Consider the following 26,491-nt stretch of genomic DNA (forward strand, 5'->3'; position numbering starts at 1 on the left):
TACATAATGTATAGAATCCTTTAAATGCAATTGACCTGAACTAGCTATACTGTGAAACATAGCTGAACTTCAAAGCAATGTTGTAGTGACGTGATAAAGTAAATCATGATAAAGATTGTAAGCAGCACATACACCCACAGACTTAAGGCACAATATCTCTACTGGGCACAAGTAACATGTCTACATACATACAAAGACAAAAACATATGGAAATAAAGGCGGTAAAATACATTTTGACCACTGATAAAAAGATGACGGTTTAGAAAACACTGATATGCCCATTTGGGACAGAACATCAAAATCATGTTCTACTTCTAATGATATCAGACTAGCAACAGTTCATAAGTGGCTGTGGTGCAGAAGCACAGAAGTCGCTTGTGGTCAATGTCAAGGATGTGAGATTATCTGTGGGTATACCGGTAGTGTGATCTCAGTGATGGGTAATGGTCACTGGTGAGGTCTGCGGATCCTGGTAATGCTGGTTGGTTGGTATAGTTACTGGTGGTGGTGGGTGCGGTCATCGGGGCGTTTGATGTGGATGCGGCGCACCCTCTCGATGCGTTCCCGTTCCTCGTCCTCGTCCAGATGATGGGATCGGCCTGCAGCGCCTCCTGTAGCCTCCAGTAGAGCGTTGTCTGGACCACGCCCATCCTGAGACTCATAAAGCAGGATGTTAAGGGTCTCCTCATAGATACGAGCCTCTGGGAACTCCACCTGAGGAAAGAGAATCTTGCTACTTAGACCACTGCCCCTAGGTACAAAGACAAGACTACTCACTGACAACCAGGCTAGTCTATGATTTGGTCAAAGCAAGAAACATTCATGTCTTCCTTTTCTGTGGTCGTGCTGTGGGAAAACTGCATACCTTGGTTTGTTTCTTCTCTGTAGCGTAGACTATGGAGGTGCAGCACACCTCAGCAATCTTACGGCCCTGCCCATAGAACGACCAGCAGCAGATCTCATCCCCGATCACGTCCTTGATGAAGAGCACACGGCCGTTGAAGCGCAGAGAGAGCTTGTCAAACAGCTCAATGTTCTTCAGCATGTTGTCATCGGAGTTGCTGTGAAAAGGTAATGACACCAGATGTTAATGTCTAGTTGTCAATCTGTTCAAATCGCTATACACATGTACATCAGTCTACCCATGATTAGGGCTGTTGCGGTGACCGTATTACCGCCACACCGGAGGTCACGAGTCTTGAAGGCAGTCAAATTCCACGTGACCATTTAGTCACGGTAACTAGGCTTCTCCAAGCTCTGATGCTGCTGATGGTCATTAGTAGCCTACTAAACTTGCTAACTGCCTGGAACTCAGCACTCTGTTGTTCCTCTAATCACCTTGACATCAATGCAAATGTAATGGAAAATCAAATCAAACACTTCATGAGAGCCCATGAGCTCATGTTGCGCAACATTTCTATTGCTTATGCAATTGCTCGAGAAAACAGAGTGATGGCCTCTACCACAAAGAGGAGGATCAGCTTTCTATAGGCTAGGCCACTCAACTTTCTTAATATTAAGCACATTGCTTATATTTACAACAGGAGTATAGCCTACCTGGCTGGCATGAAAATAAACCAGTTTCAATAGAGGTGCATGATAATGGTCCATTCTAAATCAAAACAAATTTCACACATATATTATTTAGTATATGTAAAGACAAGATTAAATCAAGAATAGTCTGATGGGTGACAATATTAGAATTTCACTTGTGAATGATGCCCAGCATAAGAAACAAAGTCTTTTTTGTGTGCAACTTTTTAGAATCAGTCACACCTCATGTAGCCTAGCCCATAGACCTGCATGTTTTCTGCAAATGGAACATTTGCAATTATAACCTACTACCATGTGCTCATTGATGCGCTTACAATGTGAAGAAATAGCCTAATAGTTTATCAAAATTTTAAGCTAAACGTTCTGATCGGTTGCGTCAGCCATATTGCATAAAAAAGCTATTTTGATGATAGTGGTTGTATTACTTTGAGATCTATCGCATCCCACAACTGTCCCAGACTATGTTTGGATTACTTATTTCTCGCAAAGAATAGGTTGATCTTTGTACTATGGGGGATAGTAGATTGACATAGGCTAGTGCTTTTGCTGTTTGTTAGGCCAACTCATCTTGCTGGCTGACAAAAAGTAAATGTGGACAGTTCTTCAATATGCACCTCAGAATTGGATAAGGACGTGAGCAGTTGCATCCCCGATATGTCTGTCTTCACTTGTAGCCTGTGAGAAAGACCTGATCATGTGATGGAGCGCGCAGCACTCTGGTAGTGTTTTGCTAGCACAGACTGGAATATGTTCCGGGATTCCTCCGATGGCATTGAGGAGTACACCACATCAGTCACTGGCATCATCAATAAGTGCATCGATGACGTCGTCCCCACAGTGACTGTACGTACATACCCCAACCAGAAGCCATGGATTACAGGCAACATCCTCATACAGCTAAAGGCTAGAGCTGCCACTTTTAAGAAGCAGGACTCTAACCCGGAAGCTCATAAGAAATCCTGCTATGCCCTCCGACAAACCATCAAACAGGCAAAGCGTCAATACAGGACTAAGATCAAATCGTACTACACCGGGTCTGACGCTCGTCGGATGTGTCAGGGCTTGCAAACCATTTCAGACTACAAAGGGAAGCACAGCCGAGAGCTGCCCAGTGACACGAGCCTACCAGACAAGCTAAACTACTTCTATGCTTGCTTCGAGGCAAATGGCACTGAAACATGCATGAGAGCACCAGCTGTTCCGGAAGACTGTGTGATCACGCTCTCCTCTGCCGATGTGAGTAAAACCTTTAAAACAGGTCAACATTCACAAGGCCGCAGGGCCAGACGGATTACCAGGACGTGTACTCCGAGCATGCGCTGACAAACTGGCAAGTGTATTCACTGACATTTTCAACTTCTCCCTGTCCGAGTCTGTAATACCAACATGTTTTAAGCAGACCACCATAGTGCCAGTACCCAAGAACTCTAAGGTAACCTGCCCAAATGACTACAGACCCGTAGCACTCACGTCTGTAGCCATGAAGTGCTTTGAAAGGCTGGTCATGGCTCACATTAACACCATTATCCCAGAAACCCTAGACTGACTCCAATTTGTATACCACCCCAACAGATCCACAGATTATGCAATCTCTATTGCACTCCACACTGCCCTTTCCCACCTGGACAAAAGGAACACCTATGTGAGAATGCTATTCATTGACTACAGCTCAGCCTTCAACACCATAGTGCCCTCAAAGCTCATCAGTAAGCTAAGGACGCTGGGAGTAAACACCACCCTCTGCAACTGGATCCTGGACTTCCTGACAGGCCGCCCTCAGGTGGTAAGGGTAGGTAACAACACATCCGTCACGCTGATCCTCAACATAGGGCCCCTCAGGGGTGGGTACTCAGTCCCCTCCTGTACTCCCTGTTCACTCATGACTGCACGGCTAGGCACGACTCCAACACCATCATTAAGTTTGCCGATGACACAACAGTGGTAGGCCTGATCAACGACAACGGCGAGACAGCCTATAGGGAGGAGGTCAGAGACCTGGCCATGTGGTGCAAGGACAACAACCTCACCCTCAACGTGATCAAGACAAAGGAGATGATTGTGAACTACAGGAAAAAGAGGACCGAGCACACCCCTATTCTCATCGACGGGGCTGCAGTGGAGTAGATTGAGAAAATACCCTTTCTATTTCATTCAGCTTTGTTCAATTGTATTCTTCATACTATATTTTTTTTAAATGCCATGGAATTCTAAGCAAATCTTGTCTGCTAAATTAACTAGTGTGGCCCACAGCCATATGGCATAGCCAGATCAGAACCTAACATAAGTTCAACTCAGAGTATTCTATTCTTCTGAAATAGACTACATATCATGCTTCTTAGACCTGTCTAAAATAAATAATGGATTTATTGTGAAGGTGTAGGCTATATTACATGGATTTAATAGACTTTTTAAAATGTAGAGGTTCCAAAGGTCTGCACCAGTGCCTTCTAGGCTATGTGTGGGAGACAGGAGATGCTAAATGTGTTTATGTTAATTAACGGTCAATTACCGTGAGACCGGCAGTTATTTGCTTGACAATCACTGGCTGACAAAATGTCATGACCGTCACAGCCTTATCCATGATACAATCCACTTCACACGTACATGTAAGAAATACAGTATAAGCTCATTATAAGTATTTTACCACAATCATATGTAATGTTTAGCCTACCTGGTGTAAGAGTACTTGTTGTTGCTCCTGTTGTATAACAGCTTGACTGTGGGCTGTAATCCAAAATAAAAAGGAACATAGGTAGTCAGTGTTAAGAAACAAATAGAATACAACTCCATGCTGTCTGTCTAATCATACATGTCAATTGTGAAATATATATTTTTTTACCTTGGAGGTAGAGATGAGTCTCTGTTCTTCCTTTGAGGATGTGACCAAAGGCACTTTACAGAAGGGCTCATACATATCTTTGTTCTGAAAGCATGGAGGAAACAGGACCCAAATAATTCAATGGGGACAGTGGCTACACCAGCATGCAGAGAAAGAGAGATACCAAGATAGAGATTGATTACATGTAAGTGTTTACAGTGTGTTAAGGTAATACACAATACATTGGAGACTGGTGGGAGGAGCTATAGGACAGGCTCATTGTTATGGATGGAATGGAATAAATGGAACGGAGTCAAACATGCAGTTTCCATGTGTTTGATAACGTCCATTTATTCCATTCCAGCCATTACAATGAGCCTGTCCTCCTATAGCTCTTCCCACCAACCTCCACAATACCTCCAAGGCAGCGTGGCACTCGTCAGCTAGCCCCTGCACCAGGTAGTACTTGGCCTCTGCCAGGAGCTCTTCGACCTCTCTCCGGATCTCAGGCAGAGGTACAGCACCATCACGCAGGTAGTTCAGAATGGTCCCAAAGTGCTTCCCACACCTGTCAATAAGGATCCAGCCTGCAGGAGAGGACATGACTCATAACATTGAGAAGTGGCAGAGACAACATAGTGGAGATAGTTGACTGTGTGTGTATCTTCATTTAGAGCCATATCAGATGGAAGGCATATGCAAAGGGAGCTAGTCTGTAAAACTGATAGAGTCATATACTATGCAGCATCAAGGAGCATGGACTTTGCAGGACTCAAGACTTTGCAGTGGACATAAGGTTTGGGAAACCCTGGCTGCAGTCAACCCATGTCATCATCAATGCCTTCTCCACAGAAAGAACAAGGAGCTGTAGAAATCTGAAGCATCCAGTTGGAATTTCCACTACCCATCAAATATGGTGAGGAGAAAGCCCAGTGGCCAGCAGTGGGAGAGTATGGAGCGAGATGGAACTGGGCCGACATTCTGCTTATTTTCTCATCTAAAAAAAGCCTGATCTCAATACAGTTTTCAGTTCCCAAAACTAGAATCTGTTACAGAGTGCACTAAGTGTTTTAGAAGTGACCCTTTGCCAAAGCTTACGTTTTCAAATTGCGTTGTTTACAAGAAGTTCAAGGACGAATTGAGTTACTGCACATACGCACTTTAGAGAAGGTGTTCCCTAATGGAAATATGCAAATACATGCTAGAATGTGCCACTATGATCTCGCTAACATTTTATTTTATTTATTTATTTTACCGTTATTTTACCAGGTAAGTTGACTGAGAACACGTTCTCATTTGCAGCAACGACCTGGGGAATAGTTACAGGGGAGAGGAATGAGCCAATTTTAAACTGGGGATTATTAGGTGACCATGATGGTTTGAGGGCCAGATTGGGAATTTAGCCAGGACACCGGGGTTAACACCCCTACTCTTACGATAAGTGCCATGGGATCTTTAATGACCTCAGAGAGTCAGGACACCCATTTAACGTCCCATCCGAAAGACGGCACCCTACACAGGGCAGTGTCCCCAATCACTGCCCTGGGGCATTGGGATATTTTTTAGACCAGAGGAAAGAGTGCCTCCTACTGGCCCTCCAACACCACTTCCAGCAGCATCTGGTCTCCCATCCAGGGACTGACCAGGACCAACCCTGCTTAGCTTCAGAAGCAAGCCAGCAGTGGTATGCAGGGTGGTATGCTTGGCTGTGCCCATCTCCTTGCTTGTTTTGCCCATTATGCTTAATTTGCTCCCATTGAAAAAAACACAGATGAACTATCTTGGTTTAGTTATAAATATCTTTGCCTTCACTGTCTGTGAGGACCTCCATCCTGCCACTGAACATGGCCTTGAGCATGGTGTCCTGCTTGGTAAGGGTCTGCATGGTGGTGTAGTAGAGCACCCCGCCCACATTCAGCTTCACATACTTCGAGCTGGGGCATGAGCCCTTGAAGGAGGCGGTACGGGTTGTAGCCGCTGGCAACGCCGAGCTCACCGCACTTATTCCTGACATCTCTTCCTGTGGGTCCAAACAGTCCATATGGAAGTCGTGACAATGCAATGGTGTTCACAGCTGATATCAATCAGGCACCCCAAATAAATAGCATAATAACTATCGAGCTAGTTTGTTGTTTATATCATTGTGTATAGCTAGCAGAAAAGCACATAGTTTAAGAACAGGTTCTGTTCTATGCTAAATAGTTCGTTATTCTGGGTTCTCAGAATGGGGCCAATGTGACAAGTCTGTACTAGCTAACGTTAGTCATCAACATTTCATTAGCTAGCTAATCACAGAAAGCAATTCTTATAGTAGCTAGCTAAGGGACTTAACTCCAGGCTCAACATAGACTCAGTGTACAAAACATTAGGAGAACCTTCCTAATATTGAGTTGCACCCCCTTTTGCCCTCAGAACAGAATCGTTCCACAGGGATGAATGACAGTGTAGAATTTTAGCAACCAGGAAATGACAGAGAGATTTCCACTAGACAACACCGCCACAAAGTCAGAAAAGCTTTCCTATTTTGACATCGGCGACGGTTCGTCGGGAGAAATCAATAGTCGAATATCACAGTAGCTAGTACACCACAACTTTGGTAATACTGTGAAACACTATCATTCCACTATTAGTGCCAGATATATTGTGGACATTTTCTGAAACAACAATGCAAACAGATCGTATGCGTACCACCTTAAAATATGTCAAACCTGGAATTAAATCCTTTCTTAGCTATAATAATGGTAACGTACGTATTCTATCTAGCTGTAGTAGCTACTTAATAGCCATCTAACGTTACCGTAGTTATGTAACTTTCTAACTCTGATCTGGCTAACTAACGGGCTTCATATGAATGCTACTGTAGCCACAAACGCTAACTTGCTAAGGAACATCAGCTACCGTAGCAAAGCCATTGTTTAAGCGAGATACTAGCTAGCTAGCTACGTCGTTATTGTGGCACTATAAGAACCATAGTTACAGGTTGGCATGCATTCCGCTAGCTGGCATCTTGTCGATATAACGTTACATATCTAGTAGTATGTGTACTATAACATTAGCTACATTGTCGACTGGATTAGTTCCTAGCTAGATAACATTATATATATATATTAAAAAATTACCATAGAACCCTTGTTCAGTCAGCCTTGAAGAACAAAGTTAGCACCAACATAGAGAATGATAGAGGCCTCTAGTGGCCAAAAGTCTGCATAAGTATGGCCAGCGCAATTGACGGCTTCGACCGTTTGGTGGACTTCCAACTTAATTGGCTGATCTCTCCTGGTGACCCTGTTAGAGTCATGTCCAATCGGGTCATCAGGAGAGATCAGCCAATCGTGAAGAAGAACATGGTCTACTTCAAAATGGAGATAGCTCAATGGCGCTGCCCATGCTGTCACAGACGTGGAAATGGCACAGATAAACAGATGAGTCCTCTATCTATCTCTATGGCACCAAACCACTAGCTAGATTTTGTTATGCACAAAGACTTCCGGTTTAGCAGATGACGTCCATAGAAAAGAACGAGGTACGCGCTATCTCAGTGGGTACAAGTCACATACACATAGCACATGCTATGATAAATTATACTATTAAAAACTATAACAATTATGATAAATTAAGATTACATCATTCATTATAGATTGAATCAGCATTCCTTAACTTGAGCAATAATGAAATGGAATGCTCTTTTTTAATTTCTAAAATGAAACATGAATGTGGATGTGATTGAAGATTATTCTAAATTCGGACTCCGTGCCATTATTACTAGTGCCACCCTGATGGTCCAAGGGAAATCATTTATTTATTTTTAAGTCCATGGGGGTGAATACTTATTTGTAGGCTAATAATTTCTGCTTTATTGAGGAACATTTAACTTTTAACCCTAACCCATTTTACTTAGATTTTATTTGAAAATGTAAAATACATAAACATGTTACATCCGGCAACATATACTGTACATATACTTTCAATGACTATTTATTACTTTTAAACACAAATAGATTAGTTGAAAAGCACACTAAGGCTTGGAGCAAATGAGGCCAAAAATATCCACAACAAACAAATAAACATGAACCTGCTGCTGTCTTTTCCTCAGACAATGGAATTTGATAAATAGACTCTGCTCTTTGGTGCACCGATTGTATGTGCTTGTCTGATACAACATGAGGATTTCATAAAAGGTAGCTTTATGTTCATATAGGCTATTTGTTTACTGAAAGCTACACAAATCTGATGACCTTCGCCACTTGATAATCTAAAAGGAATTAAATCAAATCCTTGCTTAGATTCAGAATTTAGTTGAACTATTGAACCCTGTGCCATCAATTCCAAGTGGACAGCATTCTGCATTTTGTACCAAGTCTGCCACAAGAGAGAGCACTGCTGATGCAAGTGAAAATAAGCATGAATTATCAAGTAATTACTTTTTTGTTTAAATAGACATTCTTTATAGAAACAAATGACAGGTTATGTGAATATTTACAGAAGGTAAAGTCAATAACATTTTCAGGTAGGAAACATGGTTACATCTAAAACGAACAATCAAAAGGAGAACATCTATTTTCTGTTTTACCTGTTGATAAATGTGTAATAAAGAACAATGTAATGCATTACACAACATAAAAAATATAGAAATTCATAAAATCTACGTCTGTACACAGAAATCTTACAAACATAAAAAAACATCATATATTACTATCAAATAACATTATCCAACATCAGTTATTCAACTTATTCAACAGTTTCTATGCAGACTCACTACTTAAACTTCTGATTTATTAACAAATAATCTACAATACACAATTTTGACTTAGAGCTTTTTCATTTTAAAAAGCGAGACATTTCATCAAGTTGAGTGTGTAATGTGTATTTAAAAGGATCCCAGTCTTGTCGCTTATTTCTAAGAGACTTCCATGCTACTTTGCCTCCACCTCTACCTCTTTGGCTTTGCAGGATGGGGTGGGGTCCCCCGAGGGTGGGGCACTGGTGGGCGTGGTCTTTCGAGGAGTGGCAGGTCTGCCAGGAGTTGTGGTGGTGGAGCTGGGCACCAGAGGGGGTGGGGCACTAAGAGTGACAGTCTGTGGAGTCCTGTTCAGATGGCCACTGTGTGGAGCTGAGGGGCTGAGCCTAGGATACATCACCCCACCCAGAGAGGACACAAAGGTGGGTGTGTGGGCTAGGTGGCCCTCCATGGGAGAGCCCTGGAGCTGGTGCAGCCTGGCCCTCTCCTCTGCCTGCCGTGGCCTGTCCTGTAAGTACTGCTGTGGGTAGGGGTGTTGCTCCCGCTGTCTGTGGCCTCTCTCAGGGTCATAGGTCAAATGTACCTGCTGGCTCTGCAGGTACAGCCCTCTGTAGGGGTCTCGAAGTGGGTCCCAGTGGCCTGAAAGGTGAGGGGACACACGGTGGTTTCGACCTGCGGCTAGTGTACTGACCCCCATGAAGGGCTGGATACGGGCTCGCTCTATTGCACTGAGGCTACTCACTGGGTGCACAGGGCTCATGGAGAGGGGTAGAGTGTGAGGTAGATGACTGCTCTGAAGCATGCCTGCGGTGTGGAAGTGGTTGCGCCTTGATGAGGGGTATGGAGCCTGAGCATGGCCTGGTGGGAGTAAGAGGGTACACTCTGGTGTCCCAGCCATAACATCTGGCTCATCTCTGCGCTCCTGCTTTATCTTTAAAGGTCCCTTCAGAGTTTCTGTGTTCTCGCTGGATTGGTGGTTTTTCACTGTGGTGTATGGGGTTGAGGATCCTCTATCCTGCACCTCCAGCACTGGAGAGGAGCTCTGCTTCACCAGGACTCTCCCAAGAGAGGTGCCCTCCCTCTCAGCCTGGGGTCCCTGATCTGGGCTGCTCCTCTTCCTCCCTGGGCTGCTGCTGCCAATCAGGTTACTAATCTGAAAACCTGAGGATGTGTGGGTGGACTGATGGCTTCTTTCCAGAGTATTCCTATAGAGAGGACATAATATTATTATATCACAACTTTTGAAGGCCTTTATGGATAGGAAATGCCATTTCCACACTAAGGCTGTCACTGACCCGTCTCTCTCCGACTCCTCCTTGGTAGCAGAGTGATCCCTTTTCTTAGCTTCCCTTTCCCTCTCGCTCCTATGGACCGTGGGCTTGCGGTCCACATCAGCAGGCCTGGACAGTGCTGGAGGTGTGGGGAAGGAGGGGGGCGTTCGGTGCAGGCGGTTACAGGCTTCCTGAGGGGGGCTGACAAAACCTGACAACCCATGGCTCTGCCGTCCACCAAACAGGCTGCCTGGGCCTGAGAGAGGAAGGGTTGATGTATTTTCAATCAAATCAATCAATTTACCAATTTAGTTGAAACAGTAGGTTGTCTTTGGTTGAGGTCAATTGAGAGAGAAAACCTACCAATAGAAGAGGCACCCAGGCCGCCAAATGCATTAGTTGCCAGTTGTCCAAGGTTTCCATAGTGACTGGCTCGTCCAAATGGATCTGAGGAACATCACAAGAACGGCACATCTTAATGTCTATTCTAAAACTGGTTGTTTGGATCCTGGATGCTGATGCTATCGTGTCGGGCCGAACAATGCCGTTTACCTGTGACTGTATTCATAATACAGCACTGCCTCTTGTGCTGTATTAATGCTTAATTGTCTTGGACTTTAAACATCATTATTTAGACGTTGCACCAGCAGCCTATGGCACTTACCAGTGAGGTGGCTAGCAGGTAAATAGTGGACGTGATGAGTGGCGGCGCTGAATGGTGATGCAGACAAGTTACCTGTAGGGGGTGAAGGTACAGTAGTGAGCGAATCAACCACACTGACGAAGGCTGTTGCCAAAACCTGTCTGTTTGTTGACCTCTGCTGCTACTAAAATACAGTAAAACTGCAACAAAAAATGGCGTTTTCCTTCTTTTCACTATGCATTTTTTTTACTCAGCACCAAAGACTTTCTGTTAGTCTATAGACTTGAGTTGCACGCCAATTTCTTTTTCTACGACTCAACCACACTCACATTGACATAAAGGGATATAAAGTAAACATGTCATCTCTACAGTAAGCGACCAACACAGTTGCTCCCAAGGCCGTACAATATCATTATAACTGCACGTAGATCCTCATTTAACATCCACAATAATGAATATGAAAATGGAATGGGCTGGCTAACCTGAGGAGGACAGGAGAGGTCGGGCCAGGTCATGGCCATAGGACAGTCCAGGAGGAAGATCCAGAGCAGCTGGCCGACTAAACAGGTCCAGCTTCACCCCGCTCATATTCAGCTTATGTGGATCAAAGCGCATGTGCTGTTAAAGATAGACAGATAAAATGGGGAGGAGAGAGATTGACAGAGGAAGCGAGAGAGAGAAGATTAAAAGCTCAATAAAGATTCAGAGTTGAGTTGCTGAGACCGAGGAGGATACAGAAAGCATAACTTCACTGATTATTGTAAGTTAGAATTTCACGGCAAAGTCTCCACTTGTTGCATCTGGCGCATGTGACAAATAAAGTTTGATCTGATTTGGATTTGATTTGTATCGCTATTTGAAACTTTCGCTCCATTGAGCGAAATAAATGAACACATCTTATTAAGTACCTTCATCCTCTGCTGGTGGTGATGAATCTGCCAGGCGATCTGGGCATGCATTGCACACCATTTGCCAGCCTTCTGCAAGAATAAATAGAAGGAAAATAATTTGATTAGTTTTAAACCTGAGGGCTAGAATTCTGTCAACAAGCTTACTGGCGAATGGCATATTCTTACCCTAGCTGATGATCTGAATGGATCAGTTATCTGTGAACAGAGCGAGACCAGAAGAAAAACAGAGGATTCATATCTGAACATACACTACAGTATTTTTTTCACACTTTAATGGATACACTGTTATTGTATAGAGATCAGAGGCCTACCCGTAGGCCCTTTGGTAGGAGATTGTGAGGGACATCTCCTGGCCGTGTCGCCACATCCATAGGATTAGACTAGGGAGAGATGGGAAGTCACGTGTTTAGATTGAGAACAGCATGTGTGGGGTGGTTAACACTGGGTAATGAAAGAGAGACAGACACACAGAGGGAGTCAGTGATGTGTTATGGACCTTGGGCTGGAAGGCTCCTTGCAGAGAGCTGAAGGGCCCTGGGGGTCCTGAGTGGGGGTGCAGGGCTGGCATGCCTGGCATCGCTGGGGGGTAGGAGGGGAAGAACTGAGCAAGACCACACATAGGTTAAGGTAAGAATAAATGAAGTATGACTTTAGGGTAAACAAAATAACGTTGTACGCTCAGAGAAGATCTGTGACTGTACTGCTGAGGTAGTATGGAGTAAATCATCAAATAACTGAATTAATTGAGAATCATATTATAATAAAAAATGATTCATTTGAAAAGTAATCCAAAGGAACATATCCCCATCTTTCTGAAAGCAGTACTTTCACTTACATTTTTATGTCTTAGGTAGGGGTTTTCCAGTTTAGCTGGGTACTTTTCCAACTGAAAGACATAAAATGTTGTAAGTAACATTGACAATATTAGACAAAGAAGAAACATCGATGTAAAAATGCTACAAATGATTGTTTTTGAGCATTTTGTCATCTTCAAGTCCTGATCTATTGCTGACGTCTACGCAGCTAAACCAGCTCATTGACTGTTTAACAGATGCATGTACACACTTCGGATGGCTATGTTCAGAGTTTCCATATCTCGGCTGCTTAAACCCAACTGAAGCCCTGCCAATGCTGGCAAAAGCGTCCATGAGCAATTACCCACGATCAAAAGCACTCTAATGACCTCATTCCTTCTGCTGCGGCACAGTCATTTATCCTGACAGCAGGGCTTTGAGTGTGTCAAAACAGCCATGAGATCCATTTCCACTGGCTTTACTGAGCTGTCAGTGGAACAGCCAGCCATTTTAGGGCTCATACATTTTTTTCCAGTATGATGAAATATTTCAAAATGTTCCCTGGTGGGTGGAAAAAAGTTTAAAACGGCTGAAAGCTAAAATGTGTCTCTCAGGGACTGTATCTGATATTTCTGTTATGTTGAGATACTGTAATAAAGAGTTTGATATTTGAGATGTGAAACTAACACAAGGTTTTCCCCAGAGTAAAGGAGGCGGCTGCTGAGCCTGAGGCTACACTATTACGGAGATTGAGTTCGGAAAACAGCAAAAACAAAGCACAGCATTATCTCCCCCTCGTTTCTGGGTGACCTAAAATGTTCCTCACAACGAATGTGGGTTTTGATAACATTAAAGAGTAAAACTATTGTGAAAACCATACCAGATGTTTTAGGCTTAGTTATAGTGAAACACGTAAATTCTGGTCTTCATTTTGACAGTTCGTTGCAAAAGTTATATCTTTTAGTAGTAAATCTAGAAATTTCCCCCCCTAGAGTTTCAACTCTACTATTCAAATGGTGATGTAGAAGCACCTTAAGAAGGTTCCTCTACGTCATCTCAAGGGAGGGGTTCGGTATGAAATACACTCCCTTCTAGATGTGCTGGGTGGTACCACCTCAAGGTTTACTGTAAAAGCAGATGCTTCCTTGACTAGGACTACTGACGTTATACAAAATTCAAAAGGCAGTAAGGCACTTTTCCGCATATGACCAAATTCAAAGTTTTGTGCTTACAGGTCCATTCCTCCTTTTACAAAGGAAAAAACACAAGTAGACTATGAGGATTATATGTTGATATTCGTAGCTACATCCATCATAACAAGAAATAGTTGACAATGGTGGTCATGTCAACTTGTTGTGTTTTTCCCCAGCTGCTATGAATGATTGGTGGCGCAGTCCACTAAGACAGTACAGACTCATAGTTCAATTACTGCGATTTCTTATCCCACACGAATCAAATATTTTATTTACTATTTTCATCCCGTGCCCACACACTTCTAATTCTGAAAAGTGAAAGCATACCTGTGAGAGGGTCACCCTGGTAGTAGTTGTAGGTTTTTATACAGTACCCAAGAAGACCAATCTGAGTTAATTTGACCATTGGAAAAAGAGCTACTGCGTAAACACTTCAATGCAGGTTGGATTGAATTGAGCACCTAATCTTCAATTTCAAGGTGATGATTGCACTTTTCTTCCCAACAGAATAACGCAATAAATGTCAGTCTACATTTCAACTATTTTTTTTTGCGCCCCACGGGGGATTAGAATTTACATGGAAAGTGGCAATAGATGTCAGGAACTGGGCGCCTTACCACTGTGAGATAACTGTACAGTCTTACCACTGTGAGCTAACTGTCCAGAGTCTTACCACTGTGAGATAACTGTCCAGAGTCTTACCACTGTGAGTTAACTGTCCAGAGTCTTACCACTGTGAGCTAACTGTCCAGAGTCTTACCACTGTGAGCTAACTGTACAGAGTCTTACCACTGTGAGCTAACTGTCCAGAGTCTTACCACTGTGAGCTAACTGTCCAGAGTCTTACCACTGTGAGCTAACTGTCCAGAGTCTTACCACTGTGAGCTAACTGTCCAGAGTCTTACCACTGTGAGCTAACTGTCCAGAGTCTTACCACTGTGAGCTAACTGTCCAGAGTCTTACCACTGTGAGATAACTGTCCAGAGTCTTACCACTGTGAGCTAACTGTACAGAGTCTTACCACTGTGAGCTAACTGTCCAGAGTCTTACCACTGTGAGCTAACTGTCCAGAGTCTTACCACTGTGAGCTAACTGTCCAGAGTCTTACCACTGTGAGATAACTGTCCAGAGTCTTACCACTGTGAGCTAACTGTCCAGAGTCTTACCACTGTGAGCTAACTGTCCAGAGTCTTACCACTGTGAGCTAACTGTCCAGAGTCTTACCCCTGTGAGCTAACTGTCCAGAGTCTTACCCCTGTGAGCTAACTGTCCAGAGTCTTACCCCTGTGAGCTAACTGTCCAGAGTCTTACCACTGTGAGCTAACTGTCCAGAGTCTTACCACTGTGAGCTAACTGTCCAGAGTTGTATTTGCTCATGATGCACATCATTTTATTATCAGAGCGTGCCAGTGGACTTCTGGTAAGTATGCTTTAGTGAAAAAGTGTTGGGATCAGGTACAACTATGTTTACCCACCCCCAAAATTAATAATTATGAGCAATTCCCTCCACCCACAACTTCTCACCTGAATGCATATTTTTTTATTTGAAGGGTTTGGGCAAAAGCTGAAATTGGGGTTGAGAGTTACCCTTTAACCTCACATGAAGCAGTTTGTGGTGGCCATGTACTAGACTTACATTTAGGTCAGCTATGCGACCCATATTTGGGGTTGTAGAGAGGATGCCTGGTGGAGGAGGCAAACCATTGGGGTAGGATAAGAAGGTGAGCTGGTGCTGGTGTTGATGTTGGTGCTGGTGTGTGTGCTGGTGGAACTCTGTCCTCAGCAGAGGTGGCCCCGAGCCAGTCCCTCTCTCTGCAGTCTGCGCCAGGAAGCGGTTGTTCAGTTCTTGGCGAAGCAGGTCGTGCTCTGTTGTGGGTGAGAGGTTAAAGGTCATACTCTATGACAAAAACTGCTCTTTCTCACCCACAAACCGTATCACCGCCTACACCTGTTGTACACTAAACACCAATCTATCTCCTATACGGTTTCTTCAATATCCATCTCCTTTACTGTTCAAACCTCTTACCTGAGTAGCCTGCTTCAGTGGAGTGTCCTACGATGCCATTGGTTGGTAATCCCAGAGGGCTTGTGAACATGGCCGGGCGGCGATGCCCGTGAACTGGCAGGAAGAAGTGGGGTGCGGGCAACTCCGAGACGGACAGGGGGAGGGCCGGCAAGGGAGAAGAATGGCGCCCGAGGTGGGGGGACGGCGGGAGGGTTCGCTTGCGGGATCCCTCTATGCTGCTGCTGTAGGGAGGAGAAAGGCAAGGTTGTAAATAAAAATCACCTCATCTAGGATATCAGTACTATGAAATGGTTTGAATAAGTACAGTCAATGCCATGTCCTACCTGTTGTGGAGACCAATGAACAGGGGATGGCCCTGGTGATGTGACAATGGTTCTCTCTTGACCTGGGATAGGCCTGACCCTGGCAGAGTTGGCGTGGTCGTGTTGTGAGGGGACGTCCTCTCCTTCTTCACACACACAGCAGGAAGTGGGCTGGTGGTGCGGGTGCTGGTGAGAGGGGCTGCAGGGGCAGGCTGAGAGCCAGGGGCGGGACTGGCAGCAGGCAGATCGAGGGGTGTGTCGCTGCTCTGCTCCTGGCTGCGTTGTAGACCTGACACTGTGGCAGAGCTGCACACCTTCGTCTCATCCCTCTCATCAACGCCTATGTCTATGAGCAACCAGAGAACCTTTGTTACCAACCACAGTTTGACAGAGCTGACAGAATAATTTAAAGCTGCAATGTGTAACTTTTTAGGACGAAATGACCAAATTCACATAGAAATGTTGTTATAGATCTGTCATTCTTATTGAAAGAAAGTCTATGTGCGCTATGTCTATGCTTTTGGTTCTTAATTATAATTTTTTGTGTCTTTTACATTCAGTTTTGTACCCTGGTAGTAGTTGTAGTTTTTCTTTTCAAACAGCTGAAAATACAATATTTTTGGTTATATACTTGCTTCTTTGTTTTGTCACATAAACTAAAATTAGGCAAAATATAAAAATGTTAGAAACCAGGAAATGGCAGACTGATTTCTGCATAGTGCATCTTTAATATTCTTTCCCACATCAGATAAATACTGAAACTTATTATACACTATATATACAAAAGTATGTGGACACCCCTTCAGCTTAGTGGATTTGGCTATTTCAGCTACACCTGTTGCTGACAGGTGTATCAAATCGAGCACACAGCACATGATCTCCATAGACAAACATTGGCAGTAGAAGGGCCTTACTGAAGAGCTCAGTGACTTTCAACGTGGCACCGTCATAGGAACCCACCTTTACAACAGGTCAGTTCGTCAAATTTCTACCCTGCTAGAACTGCCCCGGTCAACTGTAAGTGGAAACGTCTAGAAGCAACAACGGCTCAGCCACAAAGTGGTAGGTCACACAAGCTCACAGAACGGGACCGCCAAATGCTGAAGTGCGTAAAAATGGTCTGTCCTCGGTTGCAACACTCACTACCGAGTTTCAAACTGCCTCTTGAAGCATTGTCATCACAAGAACTGTTCGTCGGCAGCTTCATGAAATGGGTTTTCATGGCCGAGCAACCGCACACAAGCCTAAGATCACCATGCGCAATGCCAAGCGTCGGCTGGAGTCGTGTAAAGCTTGCCGTCATTGGACTCTGGAGCAGTGGAAACGTGTTCTCAGGAGTGATGAGTGACACTTCACCATCTGGCAGTCCGACGAACGAATCTGGGTTTGGCAGATGCCAGGGGAACGCTACCTTCCCCAATGCATAGTGCCAACTGTAAAGTTTGGTGGAGGAGGAATAATGATCTGAGGCTGTAGATTGCGACAATACACTACTTACCCAGAGAGTTTTCATCTGTATTTTTCATAGCTGTTTACATACCATCACAGACCGACGCTGGCACTAAGACCACACTCAATGACGTGTATACCGCCATAAGCTAACATGAAAACGCTCATCCAGAGGCGGCGCTCCTAGTGGCCGGGGACTTTAATGCAGGGAAACTTAAATACTTTTCACCAAATTTCCACCAGCATGTTAAATGTACAACCAGAGGGAAAAGAACTCTAGACCACCTTTACTCCACACACAGAGACATGTACAAAGCTCTCCCTCGCCCTCCATTTGGCAAATCTGATCATAATTCTACCCTCCTGATTCCGGCTTACAAGCAAAAATTAAAGCAGGAAGCCCCAGTGACTTGGTCAATAAAAAAGTGGTCAGATGAAGCAGATGCTAAGCTACGGGACTGTTTTGCTAGCACAGACTGGAATATGTTCCGTGATTCTTCCGATGGCATTGAGGAGTACACCACATCAGTCACTGGCTTCATCAATAAGTGCATTGATGACATCGTCCCCACAGTGACTGCACGTACATACCCCAACCAGAAGCCATGGATTACAGGCAACATCCGCACTGAGCTAAAGGCTAGAGCTGCCGCTTTCAAGGAGTGGGACTCTAACCCGGAAGCTTATAAGAAATCCCGCTATGTCCTCCGACGAATCATCAAACAGGCAAAACATAAATACGGGACTAAGATCGAATCGTACTACACCGGCTCCGACGCTCGTCGGATGTGGCAGGGCTTGCAAACTATTACAGACTACAAAGGGAAGCACAGCCGAGAGCTGACCAGTGACACGAGCCTACCAGATGAGCTAAATTACTTCTATGCTCGCTTCGAGGCAAGTAACACTGAAACATGCATGAGAGCATCAGCTGTTCCGGAAGACTGTGTGATCACGCTCTCCGCTGCCGATTTGAGTAAGAGCTTTAAACAGGTCAACATTCACAAGGCCGCAGGGCCAGATGGATTACCAGGACGTGTACTCCGAGCATGCGCTGACCAACTGGCAAGTATCTAAACTGACATTTTCAACCTCTCCCTGTCCGAGTCTGAAAAACCAACATGTTTCAAGCAGACCACCCTGTGCCCAAGAACACTAAGGTAACCTGCCTAAATGACTACCAACCTGTAGCACTCACGTCTGTAGCCATGTAGTGCTTTGTAAGGCTGGTCATGGCTCACATTAACACCATTATCCCAGAAACCCTAGACTGACTCCAATTTGCATACCACACCAACAGATCCACATATTATGCAATCTCTGTGCACTCCACACTGCCCTTTCCCACCTGGACAAAAGGAACACCTATGTGAGAATGCTATTCATTGACTAAAGCTCAGCCTTTAACACCATAGTGCCCTCAAAGCTCATCAGTAAGCTAAAGACCCTGGTACTAAACACCTCCCTCTGAAACTGGATCCTGGACTTCCTGACGGGCCGCTCTGAGTGGTAAGGGTCCCCTCCTGTACTCCCTGTTCACTCATGACTGCACGGCCCGGCCATCATTAAGTTTGCTGATGACACAACAGTGGTAGGCCTGATCACTGACAACGACGAGACAGCATATAGGGAGGTCAGAGACCTGGCAGTGTGGTGCCATGACAATGTAATCAAGACAAAGGAGATGATTGTGGACTACAGGAAAAGGATAACCGAGCACGTCCCCATTCTCATCAACGGGGCTGTAGTGGACTAGGTTGAGAGCTTCAAGTTCCTTGGTGTCCACATCACCAACAAACTAACATGGTCCAAGCACACCAAGACAGTCGTGAGGGCACAACAAAACCTATTCCCCCCCAGGAGACTGAAAAGATTTGGCATGGGTCCTCAAAAGGTTCTACAGCTGCACCATCGAGAGCATCCGGACTGGTTTCATCACTGCCTGGTATGGCAACTGCTCTGCCTTCGACCGTAGGGCACTACAGATGGTAGTGCGTACAGCCCAGTAAATCACTGGGGCCAAACTTCCTGCCATCCAGGACCTCTATACCAGGCGGTGTCAGAAGGCCCTAAAAATTGTAAAAGACTCCAGCCACCCTAGTCATAGACTGTTCCCTCTGTTACCGCATGGCAAGTGGTACAGGAGCGCCAAGTCTAGGTCCAAGAGGCTTCTAAACAGCTTCTATCCCAAAGCCATAAGACTCCTGAACATCTAATCAAATGGCTACCCAGACTATTTGCATTGCCTGCCCCCCCACTTTTACACTGCTGCTACTCTGTTATTATCTATGCATAGTCACCTTAATAACTCTACCTACATGTACATATTACCTTAATTACCTCGACTAACCAGTGCCCCCACCATTGACTCTGTACCGGTACCCCCTGTATAGAGCCTCGATATTGTTATTTTACTGCTGCTGCTTAATTATTTGTTACTTTTATTTCTTATTCTTATATATATATATATTTAAACTGCATTGTTGGTTAGGGCTTGTAAGTAAGCATTTCCCTCTAAGGTCTACACCTGTTGTATTTGGCGCATGTGACAAATAACATGAGACTTTTCATGGTTTGGGCTAAATCCCTTAGTTCCAGTGATGGGAAATCTTAACGCTACAGCATACAAAGGCATTCTAGACGATTCCGTGTTCCAACTTTGTGGCAACAGTTTGGGGAAGACCCTTTCCTGTTTCAGCATGACAATGCCCCCGTGCTCACTAATTCTCTTGTGGCTGAATGGAGGCAAGTCCCTGCAGCAATGTTCCAACATCTAGTGAAACGCCTTCCCAGAAGTGTGGATGCTGTTATAGCAGCAAAGCGGGATCAACTCCATATTAATGCCCATGATTTTTGGAATGAGATGTTCGACGAGCAGGTGTCCACGTACTTTTGGTCATGTGTATGTATGTGTATGTGGTCATGCTTTGCTAAAACAACCTTCATTCATAGTGGTGAATAGCTCCTAATCTCTGTTGTCTGGTGATAAAAGCCCTAGTCCTGTGGCCCCCAAGACTGAATAATAGGCCTACATCTAGAAACAACAATGAGGCTACTAACGAGCAGCTTCATAACAGCCAGTGGGTTCATGTCTTGGGCAAATGAGCATGTTCATATTACAAAGTGCTCACAATTTGTTAGTTGCACCATTATATTGTCCATTCACTGCCAGACAGTATAAGAAAATGGTCATTAAATTCAACAAAGCCTATTTTCCCAGCACCAAACAACACTAGTCTCTACTCCCTGCAGTCTTTGAGCTCTGACAAAACCCGAGGGCCCTGGGGAGAGACTAGTGGTGTGTTTAGCATTCTTTGTAATCATAACGTTCAATAGGCTGAAGTCCAGACGGCTCATTGGAAGACTCAATGAGAGACCTCCAAAGCAAACAACAAATGCCCTCTGCAAAGCCCACCACAAGCAGCTTGGAGGTAGGGAGAGTTAAATAGAAACCTTCTAATCGCTTTCACAAGGCATATTAAACCCCTGGCTCAGCTCTAAAAGGTTCTCACCGCCAGCCAGCCAGTGGGATTAGAGCAGGCTTTATGCTGCCTGGCCCTGGATGTGCGTCTCCGCTTGGCTCTTTCAGGCCAAATGAGGCGAAATGTGACCACGTTAGTTCTAATGAGCTTTGAGTTTGAGAAATCAATCAAGCACCCCATATAAGGCAACAACAACTCAGTAGGGTAAAGAATACTGAATGGGGAAAATACCATTCAGTGATGTTGCTTTGAGAGGCATTCTCTTGGGTGAAAATTGCACTTAATTGTTGAATTTCAGCTATAGTTAGATCACAATATGGAACTGCTAAGAGATGCTAAGGATGATAACAGGGAATATTGCAGTAGATTACAAACTTGCTTGAGCCAGTAGTCTCATTGAGAATGACGTGTGACTCCAAACATCACTTCTTCCTAGCCCCAACGAAGCAGCTAAGCCACTGAAAGTGGAGGTTCAATCCAATTCATAGCTAAAAGATTGTGTAGAAAGCATTTATCAACTATTTCACACAACTCAACACATTCAAATGCACACACATCTCTGTCAAAACACCTGCGTCATTATTCTGTTTTACTTCAACATAAATCCCTCTAGCTCAGAGACTTTCCACAGGGTAGAGTGACATTCAGTGTCAAACCACGTTGTGCAATTAAGAGTGTGTGGGTATCCTTAAACTTCAATCGCCACAACACCTTGACAACAATTAGGTAATTCTTGATAATTGTGTGGTTTGAATAAGGTTGTGAACAGAAATGGAATGTCAGAAAAAGCATATAAGAGCATGTCACTGAGACAAATATATCTATTCTTTTTAGCAACAGCTAAGCAAGGACAGAGAGTCAAGTGCAAAAAAAATTGAGAGTGAAAATATTCTTACCATTAGTTGTCCTTATTGTGAAGAGCTTATCAGACTCAATCCCTGAAACCTGAGTAAAAATGAGAAAATAAAGATGTTAGGATTTTGAGTCTGATGCTGGAACTGTCGCCAAAAGTGATTGCTCTTCCATGGTAATCTTTAACAGCACTCGATCAACAGGACCATCCGGTATGCTGGCTCTTGCTCCACTCCCAGACTCGACGTCAGCGCCACACTCAGGGGGGTGTGTTCAAGTTCCCAATGAATGTATGGTCCCGTGGGGCTCAGTTGGTAGAGCATGGCACTTGCAACGCCAGGTTTGTGGATTCTATTCTCATGGGGGACCAGTATGAAAAAGTATCCACTCACTACTACTGTAAATCGCTTTGGATAAGAGCGTCTGCTAAATGACTAAAATGGAAATGTAAAATGAATGAAAATGAGATCAGAGGAACAAAAGGTGAGACATAACTCTTAGTGAACCCAGTCCAATGACATGAGAGGGAACGTTTTCTAAATGAAACTGAATGAGATTAAATCGAAACCCTTCTAACTTCATGTAGTATGTGACAGTTCAAAGAATGCATCTTTTTGACAGTATAATAAAAAGCACCACAACATAGATTACATATTAAGAGGCAATTAATGTAATCAGTCATTTCTTTCATGTTAGAGCACTACGTAAATGCCCATGACATTTACCTTGTGAAAAACAAATTAGAAAGTGGATGACACAAATTAACTTAGTAGCTAAGTATCTTATTCTAATCCATAAATTACATTTAAAACAGTATGTTTCTAATTACATTGCTGAATATTGGCCGGATTGTCATACCAGGCAGCAGAGGACTCACACACACACACACACACGCACACACACGCACACACACGCACACACACGCACACACGCACACACGCACACACAGACTAGAGCACTCAACCATTTTCACTTAAATAAGCTATGTAGTGATACTATATTTGATGTGCTCCTGTGTATTCCTCATCTTTAAGCATTCTGTCCTTTGTAAAGTGTCAATCATACGGATGCTGGGAAAGCGCATGATTATACACTAATGACATCAAAAAGACATCAAACTGACCAGATTCAATTGCTAAATCAAATTGTTGAACTCAGCGGAAATTCAGCTGTGGTAAACCATCATGAGGTTCCTTTCGTGTTGCAAATGTAAGTACCTTATTTCCAGATATTCCTGGAATCCATCAGTTGATTAACAACCTTGCAAAATGCTACATTACCGTAATCTGGTTCATATGACCTCTGTCATGAGTTTAATTTCAGTTTTGGAGCCTCAATATTTAATAGGAGGTTGCTGACAAAAATAAATAGATCGTATAGAGGAAATAACAGAGACTTGTTATGATAATCAGAACGTCCTTACTTTCGTAAGTAGCCCTAATGATATTCACAGTGTAATCAAGTTAGCTTCAGCGCATTCCTTAGATCAAAATCCAATAATGCAATCAAAGAGAGCTGGCATTATTAACATGTAGACATTTTAAAAAAGAGTTAAATGAGTATAATGTCCGTAAGACACACAGACTGAACCTCACACTCACAAACCAGTACCAAAACACAAGTTAGAGTTTGTGGCCATTTACCCTCCTTGACGTCAACTATGTCCCAAAAATAGTCTGCTCAGGATGGAGGAGGACCACCACTGAGACCAAAGACACCCCACACACTGTTTACGCTGGCCTGACCTATTAAATAAAAAGGTCAGCCAAAAAACCTGACCCCATCACAACCCTGACTGCCATTTGGAGGACCCCCCCCCCTCTCAGTACAATACAGCCTGGCCAGCTGACAGCCCTGATGGGAATACACCAATACATAACATGTAGAGGACTGATAAGTTAATAGTTCTGAGAAGTGAGAATGTTTATCTGACCTTGTCATCGATGTCACTCTCACTGTCACACTGCGGGAGAAAGGATGCGAAGCGCTGCATTAATTCATGAGAACAGCTACATCCATCACCAACACTCAAACTGAAACTCTATAAATGTATCTATAAATAATGCATCTAAAAAAACATTGAGATCCATTGAGAAACGTATTATGGTTAGATTAGTAGAAATGTGTTTATGCCTAGAAGTAAGAGTCTGTTTACATATCAAGTCAGAGAGAGAGTGTGTGCGAGAGAATGAAACAGAGCGGGAGAAAGGGGACATTATTATGCATTAGGTCCGTTACCTCGTTCCAAGTCACCGACGTGTGTTTAACTGCTGTGTGTACTGAACAGTTTGCTCTAAAGGAATCATCATGCCAGGCGACGCAGCAACACAGCTGTGAGCTACTATAGCAGCCGGTCAATTTCTACTGAAACCTGATAAATCATGTGTCAGTCCCTCCCTCACTGTCAAAGTGTCACTCAGATATACAAATCACTAATCCGTGTTGACATGACACCTGTTTAGCTTCATTACTAAATATCAGCCTGTTAGCTTCTGAGGACATTTTGTTCCAGCTTCTGAGGACATCTTGTAACAGACTGTTCTTCTCAGTATGCATGAGCTAATCACTGACCCGGTTTTGTCCTCATACTCTGAGCAGTACCATGGGTAACATAGGCGACATTCATTCTATCAGAAAGGATTGAAGTCACTCACCGAATAGCCCCGACCAGAGAATGAACTCTGTGGAAAGAAATTATAATGTTCATGAGCAAGGGCTTATAACAGATTCTGATAAATGCCTTCTGTAATCAGTCAATAGGTTGTTGTTGGCACACAAAAAAAATCCCTTTATCCAGACAATACTGTTCATACCCCACTGTGGTGTTCTTTAGAGTTGCTTTTCTGAGGCGTGCCCTGCGTTCTGGTGACCTCAGCTCCGCCTTGCCTTCCCAGAAGCCCCTTCACCTGAGGGACAGACACAGAGGACAGATCAATCACACACTTAAAGGCTTCCAATTTAACTAATTATCACCATGTCTTTGAGTACAGGGTTATCTACATAACATTGAGTTGGTAGACAGTGAATTTACCAGCCCATAGCCTTTCTGCCCAGATGAGAATCTGGCCCACCAGAGGGCACTGGTGTATTACAGGAATGAGTGATTACACATCAGTGAGGACATCCATTTCAATGACACAGTTAACCCGATTTAAAATAAGCAGAGTTCATGTCCAGACTCATTCACTGACCGTGATGGGCAATTAGCCCTAGCCCTGGCCCTGGCCCAACTCCGAGCCAGAGCTGGCTTTTCTTTAAAGGCAAGATGAATGCAGTGCATGCATAAATGGGCACACACACACCAACATTGGGTTGGAATGGAGACCTTGAATGATCCATGCAGCATCATGCAGATTTTATACAGATATTGATTCAGGAGATCACAAGTTGTTTCAGGACAAAACAGAGAAATCATATTGACTGAAAACTCAGCATGTAGTGATTAAACAGGAACAGTACAATAATGTGGTGTTGATCTGGGGTTTCATGGTTTAAAGCAACCGTTCCTGAATGTTCAGCCCATCCTGCAGCGTTCATTTGGCTGCTACACTTCACTGCTTTGACAGGCAAGCCCAGAACACTGTATGTCTATTTCTGTGTGTGAGTGTGAGTGAGTGTGTGTGTTCATGTAAAAATGATTTACTTAAATAGTATAGGTGGGATTTAACAGTGGCAGTGAACATGTCATCCAGCCATCTTCCAGCTAGTCTCATGACTTCATTTGACACCGTGAACGTCCTGTGTCAATGCGCTTTAGCAAAGTACATGTTATCTGAGAAAGGATGTTATCTGAGGTCCTTCTACTTCCTACAGCACTCCGGACATTGCTTCAGTGACACAATTAAACTGCTTGATTGATCAAGTGTGAGTAGGTTTCATCCATTTCGTAGAGTAGATCCCATTTACCTACAGTGTGCTAAGATAAACAGTAAATTCAAGGAACCAAATACACTGAAACAAACCTGATAATAGCTCTGTCCTGTTTTGCATAGGAGGCTACCACCCAACATACTGTTTTGCATACTGTTCAGAACAAGAGAGATCCACAAGGGGTCGTCTAGGCGATACCTTATAACAAGTAGTATCTGGTTGACACATACAGATTGGGGTGCGGGAATTGGCTAGGTCAGGGACTGATATGGAAGTGGGCATAAGTTTGTGAGTGCCTGGTGTGCTTTCTGCTACAAACACAGACACATCCTGCGCTGAGGAGGAAGCTCTTCACAAAGCACCTTATCTCGTCTCTTTATTGGCCCTTGCTTCCTGTGTGGATCTCTCCTAACTTCCTGCAAAGCAGACACGCTTGTGTGAAGCAATTACTAGACCAGGATGGGAAGATTCGGAAATGAACCTGATAACACAGTTCATTGACTGGCTGGTGCTGACAATTAACACCTCACGATGGAGGCATTATTTTTTTTTTTACAGGACAAAAGCCGTATCACCATTAGAAAAAGA

General features: G+C 43.9%; 2 protein-coding genes across 3 annotated transcripts in view; both read right to left on the reverse strand.

Annotated features, from left to right (window-relative positions):
* Positions 1-405: 405 nt before the first annotated feature.
* Positions 406-7,629, reverse strand: LOC129818619 (BTB/POZ domain-containing adapter for CUL3-mediated RhoA degradation protein 3-like). 2 transcript variants are annotated; one of them, XM_055874701.1, is made up of 7 exons: positions 7,492-7,629; positions 6,179-6,392; positions 4,790-4,959; positions 4,394-4,477; positions 4,226-4,278; positions 866-1,061; positions 406-714 (listed from the first exon to the last, which is right to left on the reverse strand). In XM_055874701.1, exons 1-7 carry the CDS (start codon positions 7,492-7,494, stop codon positions 496-498), a joined length of 939 nt encoding a protein of 312 aa, XP_055730676.1. In that variant the 5' UTR covers positions 7,495-7,629; the 3' UTR covers positions 406-495. The 2 variants fall into 2 exon arrangements, with proteins under 2 accessions (XP_055730676.1, XP_055730677.1); XM_055874702.1 differs by lacking the exon at positions 7,492-7,629 and adding an exon at positions 7,350-7,468.
* Positions 7,630-8,789: 1,160 nt separating this feature from the next.
* Positions 8,790-26,491, reverse strand: part of LOC129818605 (autism susceptibility gene 2 protein homolog) — a 30,620-nt gene continuing 12,918 nt past the window's right edge. The window contains exons 3-19 of the mRNA XM_055874675.1: positions 24,847-24,939; positions 24,688-24,714; positions 23,967-23,996; positions 22,078-22,126; positions 16,272-16,596; positions 15,949-16,169; positions 15,559-15,788; positions 12,771-12,821; positions 12,432-12,536; positions 12,247-12,315; positions 12,101-12,130; positions 11,933-12,004; positions 11,507-11,642; positions 11,046-11,117; positions 10,745-10,828; positions 10,406-10,637; positions 8,790-10,315 (exon numbers count right to left, since the gene is read on the reverse strand). Coding sequence (XP_055730650.1) covers positions 9,286-10,315; positions 10,406-10,637; positions 10,745-10,828; positions 11,046-11,117; positions 11,507-11,642; positions 11,933-12,004; positions 12,101-12,130; positions 12,247-12,315; positions 12,432-12,536; positions 12,771-12,821; positions 15,559-15,788; positions 15,949-16,169; positions 16,272-16,596; positions 22,078-22,126; positions 23,967-23,996; positions 24,688-24,714; positions 24,847-24,939 — 2,856 coding nt within the window. The 3' untranslated portion in view covers positions 8,790-9,285. The remainder of the gene's footprint in view (positions 10,316-10,405; positions 10,638-10,744; positions 10,829-11,045; positions 11,118-11,506; positions 11,643-11,932; positions 12,005-12,100; positions 12,131-12,246; positions 12,316-12,431; positions 12,537-12,770; positions 12,822-15,558; positions 15,789-15,948; positions 16,170-16,271; positions 16,597-22,077; positions 22,127-23,966; positions 23,997-24,687; positions 24,715-24,846; positions 24,940-26,491) is intronic.

Source organism: Salvelinus fontinalis, chromosome 21 (assembly GCF_029448725.1).
Source record: "Salvelinus fontinalis isolate EN_2023a chromosome 21, ASM2944872v1, whole genome shotgun sequence".
Classification (NCBI taxonomy): Eukaryota; Metazoa; Chordata; class Actinopteri; order Salmoniformes; family Salmonidae; genus Salvelinus; species Salvelinus fontinalis.